This window comes from Bacillus rossius, chromosome 8 (assembly GCF_032445375.1).
Source record: "Bacillus rossius redtenbacheri isolate Brsri chromosome 8, Brsri_v3, whole genome shotgun sequence".
Lineage (NCBI taxonomy): Eukaryota > Metazoa > Arthropoda > Insecta > Phasmatodea > Bacillidae > Bacillus > Bacillus rossius.
This window is the reverse complement of record NC_086336.1, coordinates 18,487,189-18,503,678: the sequence shown is the minus strand read 5'-3', so window position 1 is coordinate 18,503,678 and position 16,490 is coordinate 18,487,189. Positions and strand designations below refer to the sequence as shown.

General features: G+C 41.8%; 1 protein-coding gene across 1 annotated transcript in view; it reads left to right on the top strand.

Moving 5' to 3' along the window:
- The window catches only part of LOC134535262 (3',5'-cyclic-AMP phosphodiesterase 4C-like), a 128,623-nt gene that overhangs the window by 79,306 nt on the left and 32,827 nt on the right, over nucleotides 1-16,490 (top strand). The window contains exon 12 of the mRNA XM_063374334.1: nucleotides 7,194-7,323. Within this exon, the coding sequence (XP_063230404.1) occupies nucleotides 7,194-7,323 (130 nt within the window). The remainder of the gene's footprint in view (nucleotides 1-7,193; nucleotides 7,324-16,490) is intronic.

Genomic DNA, 16,490 nt, shown 5'->3' with positions numbered 1-16,490 from the left:
ATTTTATGTAAAAAATAATAATTTCAATAAACCATGTTCAACATTCGTAAAGAGACTTTAAATCATCTACTACCATCATCCTATCAGACATCAAGACCACCATCTTGAAATCATGTAATAATGTAGCTAGAAAAGTGGGAAAAAATCCAAAATTCATTAAATAAATTTGTAATCCATATAATGATTCATTGGATCGACGAAGGTCCATGGTTCGATCCTTGGCCGATACAAAACAACTTTAATTAAATAAAATACTAAATACACCACAAGTTCTTTTAAAAAAATTTTATTACATAAATTCAATACACTACTACAAGTACAAAAAAAACACTGACAAATTACCAAAGCCTTTTGGATTCCTCGATTCAAACAGTCTTCTTATTGTACGGACGAAGCCTTTTACATGACTTTAAATGTCTATCCGATCCGGTCATCACCGCAGCCAGAGACGGACTGAAGTTCATATCACTTATATAGTTTCATTAGCCGGTACAACACATGAGTCAAATCAATAACCATGTTCATTATACGTCTCAGAGCATTTTTTATAATGACGATGTAAGCTATCGAGACGTGAAATTAGTTTATTGCACTTATTGCACTGAAATTTTATTCTTTGAACATTATTAGAACAACCGCTTCTTTCATGTCTGCGAGCATTTGAGGTGATAGTAAATGATGCACCACAGTATTTGCACTGATGCGAAGTACGCTCTTCATTAATTGAAGTATTCAAAGCTGATGAAATTTCAGCTGATGGTGGAACAGCACATATCGAAGTCTCCTCCAGTGTTGTCAGAGGCGTTGCCAACGGGATCTGCTCCAACATCGTCGGCGCCGACGTCATGGTTCCCGTAGTCGATGATACATCCTCCATCGAGTACGACGTTAAAGTCGGTAAAGATGCCATCGAAGTCTCAATAACAGGCAATTACACGACTTATGCACTAGAAGAAACAAACTAGGTGATCCGTACACCGTCGACGGCAGTAACAAACAGAGAGTACTGCTGTCTAGGACTCGTTTATATACATTAACCGGTTAGAATAATACGCTAGTCAAATCAAGAACAATTTACTAAAATACTAGAGACAAAACAACATTAAAATTAATCTGATTAATCTGGTCAATATTATGATGGTTTTCTCCGTGTGCTCCTGATTATTCTTGCCAATATTATGATGGTTTTCTCAGTGTGCTCCTGATTATTCTTGTCAATATTTTGATGGTTTTTCCCGTGTTCTTGCAATCATTCCTGTGGTTTCTTCAAGTGTTTCTGACTATTCTGAGAAACCGCTCTCTGCATGGATTTTTTTTGTCTAATGAGACATGTCATTTTATTTGGAGTTACATTTAATTCAATAATTTCTGCTACTAAATCAAAACTTGCAATATTTTTATCAGGTGGAATTAAAAAATATCATTACTCAGTCAAATTAATATTACGCCATGAGACATCTGTGGAGCACCAACATGTAAGACGAACTTCCTTTTCATTGGAGTCTAGCGAAGCCATCCTTCTTTTGCGATCGTTAGTGAGCATCCCGCATCCCGCATAAAAGAACTAAATATTATTTACCTGCAAGCAACATGTGGCGACATCTGTTGTTGAAAAGCAGAACTACATGCATAAAGTACTTTTGCATGAGATATATTAATTCTCGTAGATGAAATATGAAAAAATTTCTATTTAAGTATTGGATCTAATTTAAAACACTCAATTGGTATCTGGCATTAGTCTCAGTAACTAATATGAATTCCGATTTGGGATCTGACGCTGTATCGAAAGAACATAGGTGTAAGTTTTGCAGTAAAGAGTTTATCTTGAGAAAGAATAAAAGACAACACGAGAAGAATGACTGTGTTAAAAATCCACTGCGCAATATGATAAGTAGTGTTCGATGTAGCAAATCGTTTACGCGGAGAGAGAGCCTAAAAGGACATGGCAGAACTTGTAGCACCAAGCCTGCGTACAAGCTAGAGGACAACGATGAATCTACTAGCCTAAGGAAGAGTGATCTGCATTACGACAATAATTTTCTTGGCTCTTCCGATCTCGACAAAGAACTTAAATTGAAGGAGGTTGATGATTTACGGAAGAATGAAGACAATGGAATAATCCTTAACGTGAAAAGTGAGAATATGTTCCAGCCGAATTCAAGTAGATCTTTCCTACTTTATAAAAATGATAGATTCCTAAAAAGGAAGCATGAAGACGATGAAGACACTTCAACATCATCAACATCGAATTATTACGGTAAATTGGGTGAAGACGATTCCTTCTACGGTGATTGTTACAGTGACTCTGAGGCTGTTGACAAAGACATAGACTATGATGAAGCACCTAAATCTGCCAAGATCGAAGAATGTGGTGGTGTCCTGAGACCGAAACGGTGGAAACGACGTGATATATTAAATAAATCTGATCAAGCTTGTGATGATCACCGTCTCAAACATGAAAGTTACCCTGAGGTTGGTGGTAAAACGGAAGACACCAGAGATCATAATATTTATTATAAAGGTGCAAGGAAGATGGTGGTAGAAAAGAATGATTACACATCATGTAAAGATCCAAACATATTGGTTGACCGGCTAAGACTTCTACATGGTTCGCTTTGTGCAGGAAACTATTCGTGCATCAAAGAAATATCCTTCATACTCAAGGAACTGAGGAATGCTGGCTACATACAATAATGGCTTGTTTTACTTGCATTTGTATAATGTAAAGCAATAACATAAATAATTTAAATTATAAGAATTTAATGTTTTTATTTCTTGTATTCTGATTTATAACTAAGACTTAGATCTCGTAACTTGTGCTTCCTTTTTGCCTTTTTTTTGTTGATGGAACTTCCAAATGTGCTGCCTTTTCGATGATGGTGCTTCCAAATGTGCTGCCTTTTCGTTGTCGGTGCTTCCAAATGTGCTGCCTTTTCGTTGTCGGTGTTTCCAAATGTGCTGCCTTTTCGTAGTCGGTGCTTCCAAATGTGCTGCCTTTTCGTTGTCGGTGCTGCCAAATGTGCTGCCTTTTCGTAGTCGGTGCTTCCAAATGTGCTGCCTTTTCGTTGTCGGTGCTGCCAAATGTGCTGCCTTTTCGTTGTCGGTGCTTCCAAATGTGCTGCCTTTTCGTAGTCGGTGCTTCCAAATGTGCTGCCTTTTCGATGACGGTACTTCCAAATGTGCTGCCTTTTCGTAGTCGGTGCTTCCAAATGAGCTGCCATTTCGTTGTCGGTACTTCAAAATGTGCTGCCATTTCGTTGTCGGTGCTTCCAAATGTGCTGCCTTTTCGTAGTCGGTGCTTCCAAATGTGCTGCCTTTTCGTTGTAGTTGCTGCCAAATGTGCTGCCTTTTTCGTATTCGGTGCTTCCAAATGTGCTGCCTTTTCGTAGTCGGTGCTTCCAAATGTGCTGCCTTTTCGTTGTAGTTGCTGCCAAATGTGCTGCCTTTTTCGTAGTCGGTGCTTCCAAATGTGCTGCCTTTTCGTTGTCGGTGCTGCCAAATGTGCTGCCTTTTTGTTGTCGGTGCTTACAAATGTGATGCCTTTTCGTAATCGGTGCTTCCATATGTGCTGCCTTTTCGATGACGGTGCTTCCAAATGTGCTGCCTTTTCGTAGTCGGTGCTTCCAAATGTGCTGCCTTTTCGTAGTCGGTGCTTCCAAATGTGCTGCCATTTCGATGGTGGTGCTATCTTTTCGTTGTCGGTGCTTCCAAATGTGCTGCCTTTTCGTTGACGGTGCTTCCTATTGTTTTTCCTTTTTTGATGGTGCTTCCAAATTTGCTTCCTTTTTTGTTGATGGTGCTTCTATTTTTTTAATGTTGTTTTGTCTCTAGTATTTTAGTAAATTGTTCTTGATTTGACTAGCGTATTATTCTAACCGGTTAATGTATATAAACGAGTCCTAGACAGCAGTACGCTCTGTTTGTTACTGCCGTCGACGGTGTACGGATCACCTAGTTTGTTTCTTCTAGTGCATAAGTCGTGTAATTGCCTGTTATTGAGACTTCGATGGCATCTTTACCGACTTTAACGTCGTACTCGATGGAGGATGTATCATCGACTACGGGAACCATGACGTCGGCGCCGACGATGTTGGAGCAGATCCCGTTGGCAACGCCTCTGACAACACTGGAGGAGACTTCGATATGTGCTGTTCCACCATCAGCTGAAGTTTCATCAGCTTTGAATACTTCAATTAATGAAGAGCGTACTTCGCATCAGTGCAAATACTGTGGTGCATCATTTACTATCACCTCAAATGCTCGCAGACATGAAAGAAGCGGTTGTTCTAATAATGTTCAAAGAATAAAATTTCAGTGCAATAAGTGCAATAAACTAATTTCACGTCTCGATAGCTTACATCGTCATTATAAAAAATGCTCCGAGACGTATAATGAACATGGTTATTGATTTGACTCATGTGTTGTACCGGCTAATGAAACTATATAAGTGATATGAACTTCAGTCCGTCTCTGGCTGCGGTGATGACCGGATCGGATAGACATTTAAACTCATGTAAAAGGCTTCGTCCGTACAATAAGAAGACTGTTTGAATCGAGGAATCCAAAAGGCTTTGGTAATTTGTCAGTGTTTTTTTGTACTTGTAGTAGTGTATTGAATTTATGTAATAAAATTTTTTTTAAAAAAAATGTGCTGTTTTTATTTTCTCAAACCTAACACTTTTTTAGTATTTTTTTTAAATTAAAGTTGTTTTGTATCTGCCAGGGATCGAACCAAGGACCTTCGTCGATTTAATCAATCATTATATGGATTACAAATTTATTTAATGAATTTTGGATGTTTTCCCACTTTTCTAGCTACATTATTACATGATTTCAAAATGGTGGTTTTGATGTCTGATAGGATGATGGTAGTAGATGATTTAAAGTCTATTTACGAATGTTGAACATGGTTTATTGAAATTATTATTTTTTACATAAAATTAAACATTATTGCATCGATCGGGTATCGAACCGAGGACAGGAATCGATCGAATCAATATGTAACTTAATGAGTGATTTATTTAATGAATTTTGGATTTTTTCCCGCTTTTCTAGCTACATTATTACATGATTTCAAGATGGCGGCCGAATTTCAAGATGGCGGGGGGCACTTCCATAATAAATGATTACTGCACTGTAGCGGGTTAGAATAAAATTATCCAGATGGAAATGTACTCTATAATACAAGTACACACACAGGATGGCGTACTCCGGCAGGTGGTGGCTCCTGGTAGCATGTACTGAACATAAAATGTCGGATCCATGATGGTCGACAAGGACAAAGTCAAATTTCAAGGACAAAGTCATTTTTCAAGGTCAAGGTAAAATTTCAAGGTCAAGGTCAAATTTAAAGGTCAGGGTCAATGTTCAAGGTCAAGGTCAAATTTCAAGGTCAATGTCAAATTTCAAGGTCAAGGTCAAATTTCAAGGTCAAATTTCAAGGTCAAGGTCAAAGGTGTGGTGACCAGATAATTATACTAACATGGTATCAGCACACTCTAGCGGACGAAAACAAGATGGTGATCTCCAGCGGACGAAGACAAGATGGCGGACGTGTCGTCATACCAGCTGACGATATATTTGCTTTGAAAAAAAAGTGGTAGGAGTCAGTCTGCCTGCATCCACCATTGAGGAAGGAGCCTGTCGCCATTTTTAGTTTTTTTTGCACTCACCGGGTTTGAACCGAGGACGGTGATCGATATAATTAATCAGAATTCGAATAAGTTAATTTTTTGATGAATTTTGGAATTCATCCCGATTTTCTAACATAAAAATTGCGGATTTTCAAGATGACGTCCAAATTTCAAGATGGCGGACGTGACGTAATGCTCACTGGCGATATATATGCTTTTAAAAAAAGTGGTGGGAGTCAGTCTGCCTGCAACTACCATTGAGGAAGGAGCCTGTCGCAATTTTTAATTTTTTTTTGCACTCGTCGGGTTCGAACCGAGGACTCCAAACTCCGTGTCGTAAATGAATGTTTTTAAATATTTTTTATTAAATTGTTATTATTTGAATTTTTTTATAATTTAAAAAAAAATTCATTAAAATCGGATAATAAATAAAAAAGTTAAAGATGGCGACCGTAACAATAATTGCAACGGTGAGGTCATCATCAAATATGGCGGAAAACACATCGCCGGAATTTTCGAGAACACAATGACGTCATCCAAGATGGCGGATCCAAAATGGCCGCCGTGGTCAAGGTCAAAGGTCAAGGTCACATCCATCCAAGATGGCTGCCGTGACGTCACAATCCAAGATGGCGGACACCGGCTCCCGGCTCCACAGCCTGAAGCCTGTCCCAGCTCCGGCCAAACTATACTACTAGCGTCTATGCATGGTAGCCCATGGACATAAGCGATCGTGCATTGCCATACACCAGTTTCCCGTTTTCCACGTAAATATTCCGTACATTCCCGCACAATCCCGAGCATTTACACAAAAAAGTACATTTCCAGTACTTCCCGGAATTTCCCGATTGCTGGACACCCTGCGCTAAAGGTCCTTTAAGAAGGTATTCGGAAACAGCTTGACATTGTTGTAAACTTGCAAGCCTTTATGAAAGACCAATTTGACAACACGTTAACCTGTAACCTGTTAATTTGTAACGTTCATGAAATAATTCCCAGGTTTTTGCTATGAGCTGGAGTGCGTACGTTCATGACGTAGTCTGTGGGAGTAAAGAAAGAAAAGGCATTTTCAGCTAATAAATAATTCATGAATATTCTAATCATTAAACTGTGTTGTTAGTGATCTGGATATTTGGCGTTAGGTGGTTGGAGTTTTATTATAATGTTTTTTCATTTAAAAGCCATCCACGCCACGCTATCAAATAATATTTTGTAACTGATTGGTATTCATTAGGAAGCGTGTTGTAAATTGTTATGTTTGTTAGAACCACTTATACCCGTATTAAAAAACTGACGTTCCGTTTGATTTATCACTTGAATTTTTAGATGTCAGTGCAAGGGTATTGGGCTCGAGTGCAACTCTCCGGCTTCACTCTAATTTGCAAGCACTGAATCGGTCCCAATTAGTTGGGAGCCGCCTATAATATTAGTAGTTCATTGTCTTACATCTTTATGCAATACCGTGCAACGTAGAACTCTATCAAAACAAAAACAAAAAATTCCATAAAGTTGCGCATTAAAATAGAGTTAAATTACAATATTGTTTTTTTTTTATTACAGACTGACGAGGAAAAGGCCAGGAATTTGCCAGTAGTAATGCCATTGTTTGATAGAGAAACCTGTCCTATACCGAAAGGTCAGATTGGTTTCATGGATTTCATTATAAACGACTTATTCAAAACCTGGACAGGTAAGTGAATTTATTGTTGTGTATTTTTAAAACATATTTCTCGAGTTTTCATTTCACAGCTTGTTAAAGGAATTCATTCTTAAATTAGTATGAGTTGGGTAATATTAGCTCGGCAGCTTTTTAACTAGGGATATTCTCGATATATATTTGTAAAATTACACAGAAAAAATGTCCTGTACCTTTGCAAAAGGAAACCAGTTGTCAAGAAATAGTTTTTAATACTAAAAAAATATATTGTAACTTTTTACAGCAAATGGCTGTGGTTATTTTGCAAAAATTAAACACGTTTTTCGAGATAATACTGAGTATTTATTACGAAAATTGGCACATAGTTTTATATAGAAGAATATTATTTTTTACCATGGAAAAGATAATAGAATGTTCAATAAAAATTCTTTATTTTGTTTAATTTTGCTTATTAATGTGATTCCTTAATACTGGAATGCTATTCAGGGAACAGTTTACAAAAAAATTTAACCATAAGAGGAACTGAGCCAACTCAAAGCTAAATGTCCGGGATAGAATTCGAACCCAGTATTCCTGCGAACATTATTTTGTAGTGATACAGTTGCCACGTAAATGTAAAAATTAGCAAATATCTGTAATTTATTTTTGTTCCGTTTACAAAAAAAATTACAGTGTACACAATTTCATCTTACAAAATTACAACTATGGATAGTCATGAAGCCAGTAGTTTGACATTTTCACCGAGTGATGTGGTTCAAAGGTGTAGCACTGGTCTAGCAGTAGTATGTTTTGGGGGCTCCGAGATCAGGATTCAGGATGTGGTGCCGGTGCCGGTGACCGCCATCTTGGATTGTGACGTCACGGCGGCCATCTTGGATTAGTGTAACGGGACATAGCGTAACGGGACACAGCGTAACGGGACACATCGTAATGGGACAAGTAGATCACGGCGGCAATTTTAGATCCGCCATCTTGGATCCGCCATCTTGGATCCGCCATATTGGATGACGTCATTGTGTTCTCGAAAATTCCGGCATTGTGTTTTCCGCCATATTGGATGATGACGTCACCGTTGCAATTTCCGTTACGGTCGCCATCCTTAACTTTTTTATTTATATCCGATTTTAATGAATTTTTTTTTTTTAAATTATAAAAAATTCAAATAATAACAATTTAATAAAAAATATTTAAAAACATTCATTCACGACACGGAGTTCGGAGTCCTCGGTTCGAACCCGACGAGTGCAAAAAAATAAAAATGGCGACCGATCCTTCCCCCTAGGTGGGTGCTGGCAGACTGACCCCCACCACTTTTACCAACGCATATACGAACTTACAAACCCCCCCTCCATCCTCCACCCCCCCCTCCACCTCCACCCCCCCTCCCCCCCAAAAATTTTTTTTTCGCACACGACGATCCACCCCTCCCCCTTTTTTATTTTATTATTATTTTTTTATCGTAATAGCCACCCTCCACCACTACTCTAGTTTTTTTTCCCTCCCTCCCTCACTTTACCGTAATTCCCACCCCTGCCCTCCTCCTCACCCCTATTCTACCTTTTAAAGTATAAATACCGGCTGCAGGACCCAGGAGCCGTCAGTGTTTGCAGTAGCTCCCAGCCTGAAGGAAAGACGATGTATGCTTGTTGTGCGAGCGGAGCAAAGATCTTGACAGCCATCTTAGCTTATGGTAAAGTGCGCACGCATGCGGCACTGGATAAGGAGACGGAGTTACCTTACCTACCAAAGGAGTTTCTCCTGGTATACGCCCCGTACGAGATAAGATACGTCTACAAGTTCCTGCCGGTGTACCTGCAGCTAGACCCAGACATCCAAGACTGTCTACCATGCACCGAGTGCGACAAGGATATGTCGTCCGTGCCCGACACACCGCACATGAAATCGTGGTTCAAGATGCGACGAGATGCGTGGCGGCGGCAGCGGCAGCCTAGATCCTGAGCGCCGTGCCACAGTCGGCATCTAGGTACCACTCCAGCATTTCTGCAGAGCCAGCATCTTAGCCACGTCACTCCAGCCTCGTCGTATGCGCAACTGTGAGTAATGACAATATGACACTCTTTCTTGTCAACGTCCAGTGTCTTACGTCCCAAAAGGGACCTGTAGTGAAGCAACTGTCCGTGACGTCCGTCATTGGCGGTGACGAAGTCAAGACTAGCGAATACATCTTTAAACCGCCGTGTGACTGGACTAAGCTAGACAGATCCTCTCAACGCGAGAACCGACGTCTGACCTATGAAGTGAACGGACTCTCGTGGAATGACGGTGATGTGGACTATGAACAACTTACATCTGTGCTACGTGATCTCGTCGAGCCGGAAGACGACGTTGTTTACGTCCGTGGTAATGAACAGAAACGTATTGTGAGTGATTTGTGCAGTGGCAATGTAATTGTCCTACGTAAACAAGGCAACTGTCCTGGCTTCAAAACACTGTTAAAAATGTACGGAAACCAAATTGAAAAGTGTGATAAATTTTATAATGGTTTCCACTGTGCACATTGTAATAGTCAGTTACTAAAGCTGTGGCTCTATGAGCATCCTTATTACTACAGTGATGTTTAATTTTTTTATTCCTTATTTCAATTGTAAATATTGTTTCCAATGTCATCTACTGATGAAATTATGTAAATAAAATATATATAAACCAATGTATTTGTTTTATTCTTTTCACCTTTATTTCATTGTATTTCTTTTTGTAAAGTCTATTAATTATACTCTTTCTAAAAAAAAATTAAAATATAATAATCATTTTACATTATTCTCAGCAATTTAATTCCAAACATACATTATAAATATTTCTCATCAAGAAAAAAAACAAGGGTATTAGTATTATAGAAATAAAACTCAAACAATTTTTTATAGATATATATTTTCGTTAACATATACAATTAATTATATCCATATATTATTTGACATGTGTGAGAGTATAGATTCGCAGGTCTTTCTGTCAGCAGCCCACGCTCGTCCCCGCCGCCTCTCCATCTCACCGGCTCTCCTCCTCATGCCAAATCTCTCTCTCCATCCCAGCAACTGCTCACCTGCTAAATACTTAAACAGAATATTAGTCATTTAAACAAAAAGCTTGCATCGCAGCTCTCTGTGTTTGGAACGGGCTGGAGACCGACACCGCTAAACAGGCAGGTCACGCACAAGCCCCTTGCCTCCATATGCAATATACGTCACATATGTAGCCAAGTACTTATGAACAACGTCTCTATTTAGCCGTGACCCATTACAACGATGCAAGCCTACCAGAAAGAACTAGCATATGATACACTGACACAAAGCACGTGCTTAAACTATCATATGTCACATACAAACGCTGAAATAGACCAGTAACAACGAAGTATCAACGCCGAAATCTTGCATGCCAACGACTGTGGAACCCAGCGGCGTAACAGTCCAGCGTTGACACACACAACGCCGAAATCTTGCATGCCAACGACTGCGGAACCCAGCGGCGTAACAGTCCAGCGTTGACACACAACGCCGAAATCTTGCATGCCAACCACTGTGGAACCCTGCGACGTAACAGTCCAGCGTTGACACACAACGCCGAAATCTTGCATGCCAACAAATGTGGAACCCAACGGCGTAACAGTCCAGCGTTGACACACAACGCTGAAATCTTGCATGCCAACGAATGTGGAACCCAGAGGCGTAACAGTCCAGCGTTGACACACACAACGCCGAAATCTTGCATGCCAACCACTGTGGAACCCAGCGGCGTAACAGTCCAGCGTTGACACACACAACGCCGAAATCTTGCATGCCAACGACTGCGGAACCCAGCGGCGTAACAGTCCAGCGTTGACACACAACGCCGAAATCTTGCATGCCAACCACTGTGGAACCCTGCGACGTAACAGTCCAGCGTTGACACACAACGCCGAAATCTTGCATGCCAACAAATGTGGAACCCAACGGCGTAACAGTCCAGCGTTGACACACAACGCTGAAATCTTGCATGCCAACGAATGTGGAACCCAGAGGCGTAACAGTCCAGCGTTGACACACACAACGCCGAAATCTTGCATGCCAACCACTGTGGAACCCAGCGGCGTAACAGTCCAGCGTTGACACACAACGCCGAAATCTTGCATGCCAACGACTGTGGAACCCAGCGGCGTAACAGTCCAGCGTTGACACACACAACGCCGAAATTTTGCATGCCAACGACTGCGGAACCCAGCGGCGTAACAGTCCAGCGTTGACACCATCAACATGACACCATCGATGTAAGGAGCCCAACGTCATGACCCCATCGATGATAGGAGCCCACCGTAGTGACCCCATCATTATGACACCATCGATGTTAGGAGCCCATCGTCGTCTTGACACCAACGGCGTAAGGAGCCCAACGATGCATAAAAAAACGCATCGGTGTAAAAAAACGCATCGGTGTAAAAAAAACGCATTGGTGTAAAAAAAACGCATCGGTGTAAAAAAAATGCATCGGTGTAAAAAAACACATTGGTGTAAAAAAACGCATCAGTGTAAAACACATGAGTGTAAAAAAATATATATATATGTATTGCATCGCAAACAACGAGGACGCAAACACCACCACTTCCAACCCAACCAACCAACCAAAAAACGTAGCATCGCAAACAACGAGGATGCATAAAACCACCACTTCCAACCCAACCAACCAACCAAAAAAATGTAGCATCACAAAACAACGTAGGTGCATAAAACCACCACTGCCATCCCAACCAACCAACCAAAAAAATGTAGCATCACAAAACAACGTAGGTGCATAAAACCACCACTTTCATCCCAACCAACCAACCAAAAAAATGTAGCATCACAAAACAACGAGGATGCAAACACCACCACTTCCATCCCAACCAACCAACCAAGAGAGAACAGCATCACAAAACAACGAGGATGCAAACACCACCACTTCCATCCCAACCAACCAACCAAGAAAATGCAGCACCACAAATTAACGTAGGTGCAAAACACCACCACTTCCAACCCAACAAACCAACCAAAAAAGCAGCACCACAAATTAACGTAGGTGCATAAAACCACCACTTCCAACCCAACCAACCAACCAAAAAAGTAGCACCACAAATTAACGTAGGTGCATAAAACCACCACTGCCATCCCAACCAACCAACCAAAAAATGTAGCATCGCAAACAACGAGGATGCAAACACCACCACTTCCATCCCAACCAACCAAAAAATGTAGCATCGCAAAGAACGAGGATGCAAAACACCACCACTTCCATCCCAACCAACCAACCAAAAAAACGTAGCATCGCAAACAACGAGGATGCAAACACCACCACTTCCATCCCAACCAACCAACCAAAAACGTAGCACCACAAAAACATCGTAGGTGCAAAACACCAACCAACCAACCACCAACCAACCAACCAAAAATGTAGCATCGCAAACAACGAGGATGCAAAACACCACCACTGCCATCCCAACCAACCAACCAAAAAACGTAGCACCACAAAAACATCGTAGGTGCAAAACACCACCACTTCCATCCCAACCAACCAACCAAAAAAAAGTAGCACCACAAATTAACGTAGGTGCATAAAACCAACCAACCACCATCCCAACCAACCAACCAAAAAACGTAGCACCACAAATTAACATAGGTGCAAAACACCACCACTGCCATCCCAACCAACCAACCAAAAAAAATGTAGCATTGCAAACAACGTAGGTGCATAGAACCACCACTGCCATCCCAACCAACCAACCAAAAAAATGTAGCATCGCAAACAACGATGATGCATAAAACCACCACTTCCATCCCAACCAACCATCCAAAAAAGTAGCATCACAAACATCGTAGGTGCAAAAAACCACCACTTCCAACCCAACCAACCAACCAAAAAACGTAGCATCGCAAACAACGAGGATGCAAACACCACCACTTCCAACCCAACCAGCCAACCAAAAAACGTAGCATCGCAAACAACGGGGATGCATAAAACCACCACTGCCATCCCAACCAACCAACCAAGAAAATGCAGCACCACAAATTAACGTAGGTGCATAAAACCATCACTTCCAACCCAACCAACCAACCAAATAAGCACCACGAAACAGTGTGTAGGTGCATGAACAAAACGAATCGCACCACGAAACAGTGTGGAGTGCAAGAAATCAAGGAAAAATAGCACCAGAAGACCAAAAATCTAGGTGTAAATAAAAAACAAAAAAAAGCACCACGAAAGAGTGTGGGTGCAACATAATTACAACGAGCGGACTCAGGAAACCAACGATGAAAAATCCATGGACGAAGGCTATGTACACCAAATCAACAGAGACATGGGTGGCTACCAAGTGGCAAACACTAGTCCCATACTCGTACATCACGGTACAGATTCCCGTCAGGGTCTTCTTCTCGGCTACCACAACAGCCTGGGACACCGTCAGAGAACACTGCGCGAAACGTACGAGCACAGACACCAGTTTCAACATTTCATGTTATTTGTTCAGTTGCTTTTTTTTTTCCTGGAAGGAAAAAAATACCTTTTTTGCGATCAAATTCATTATTCCATTGATACTGCGGTATTCTTAAAATAACATTAACCTTTGTACCCATATGGTAATGTGTGTATACCATCATCGCATATTATGCGTTTATCATCATACCATGAGAGTGATATTTTATTTGAGCATTCTGTATATAATATCATATTATGTGATCGTATGGACCGGACTTGCGCGCGCTTTGTTGTGTGTTCTTCCAGGACCTCGAGGAAATCTTCAAATGTAATTTTATTTTTCACTACACATTTCTGAATTCCTTTTGCTCTCTTTGTAATCGTTTCCTCATATCTGTATGTATATAATTTAGCTCTGAGGCCGACAAACTCCTCCATCGTCACCCCATTGCACTCATCTTTGAACTTACCCACCACTTTTTTATTGGTGGGTGAGTAGCAGGGTTGACCAATGGGATACGTGCTCGTGTCAAACACGCTCATGAGCGCAGAGTCGTCGGCCAGGTCCTGGTAGAAATTGCGCGTCTTGATTTCATAGATGAAACTGTCCGTATCCATGTACACCAGCGAAATGTTGTCCTTATATTTCTGTTTCATCACATCATAGTGGAAATTATACATGAGCGTTTTGGACAAGTCCAGGACCGAGAACCCCGCATATATAGGGCGGTCAAGATAAATTTTCTCATGTTGGAGTTTTATTAGCGATAGGTCGTCATCCAAAATGGTTCGGTCCTGGAACGCTGGCTTGGCAATAACCTTTCGGAGCCTCGCCTCGCTGCATACGAGCTCCATACGCTGCCGCTTGAATTTATTTTCCATGAGCTTGCCAAAGCAGGAGTTATTTGCCAGCTTGAATAATTCTTTCTCGAAATCATTAGTAGCATTTTGTCTCATAATCGTATTTTTTTCAATATAGGACTTCATCCACGCACGCTGCTCAAATTGAAGTACTCTATGAATTTTCTTTATTTGCAGTCCGTGCTGGAGAGCTTGCTTCAGGTTTCTATAATGAATTATATAATTTTCCTTATGCTCGAGAGTTGTCATTAATTTAGTTTGTCTCGAGCCGGGCGGGCACTGGCTGACGGGCAGGAACGGCAGGTCCTTATGTTCCTCGTGGAGGGCAGACGGATACTCTACATCAACTTCTAGGATGTACCCCATCCGCCCCTCGTCAGGTATCGACATCACGTCGATATCAGCGCCCACCCACCTGAAGCTTCTGACTGGCAGCGGCAGTGACATGGCCCATCCGTAGAGGTTGTTGGCGTCCAGATAGAGTATGTGCTTCGACGACTGGCTGGGATCGTAGGTGCGGGGAAGGCAGACGTTGTTCGCCTTGCAGTGGCGCTTGACCACTTGTGCCACCCCGCCCCTGATCCCAGCCTCGATGAACATGTCATAGTCGGTTATAAGCTCTAGTCGTACTTGCGTCTCCTTTAACATGACGTCGAACGTGAACCCTGGGGAGCTGACGTAGTGGCTGCAGTCAAGCCCGTACGTGTCGAGACAGAGCTGACGAAAGTTCTCGAAAACGTCTGCAAGAAGCAGCACGTCCGTCTTTAAATATACGTCGCTGTACTCGCCCAGGGTCACACAGCCGAACTTGTTCCACACTGCCTGCGCATGACTGTATTCTGAATCATTGAAATGGCTGTCATTTAACATATTGTAAAAATCTTCCTTTGCAGGCAGTTGTGGCTCGTCCAGTTTCTCCCAGCTGGAAACATAATCATAGGGGAATATACCCTTTCTCGTGACGAGGGACATTTCTTCTGTTGTGAAATATTTTGACGTCTCTTTGAATTTGTCGGCTGGCAGGTACGACGCGAGGGACGCCAAACTTCGTGCCATGAACCTGACTGTGTCGATAAACTGTACGGAGAATTTGTTGCCCAGGCTTTTCGAAAATGTTATCATTTTTTCCTGCGTGTGGGGAATAATAAATATTTCCTTGTTGTCGTAGCCGAGTTTCTTGATGATAAACTTCTCGTCGTAGCTGAGGTTGTGGAAGTACACAACAAGCTTCTTGGGTCGCCTGCGCAGAAGATTACAGCTGTTGCAGGCGGCACCAAGGTACTTTCCACTGAAGTGGTCGTGGTCCTTGACTTTATAATTTTCCATGGTAAATACTGTATTACAGTAGCAGCACTGTTGGGCTGCGGCGAATCTGGCATACTCTTGTGCCGTCAGCGGCGTCATGGGCAGGCTGGTCTCATAAATGTTTTTTACTTGGTTTCCGATTTAAACAATGGTCTCCACGAATTTTGCCTCAGCATCGGGACCACTGTATAGCATCGGTTCTTGTGGCAGCGAGGCGGCGAGCGTGGCTGGGATCACGCTGTTGTCGACCTTTACATATATGCAATAACTGTATGCTTCGTGCTTCTGGTAGGCCTGTGTGCTTGATTGCTGAGGGTCCGGCTGGCATGATGAGATGGGTACTAGCAGGGCTTCAAAATCCGCATAAACGACGATGGGCATCTTTGACATGTGGTGGTAGTTTTTAAACTCCATGACAGGGGGCTTGCCGTTCTTGTCAGCTTTAGGCATCTCGACGCGCACGGGAGCATGAGTGTTGCAGAACTTTCTGTGCGCGTCGAGACACTGCTGCCCTGTCAGTCCTGAAACATGAGGTCTCTCATCATAATAAGTGAAGCACCTCTTGCAGTCATATATTTTCTCTTTGTGGGCTGTGA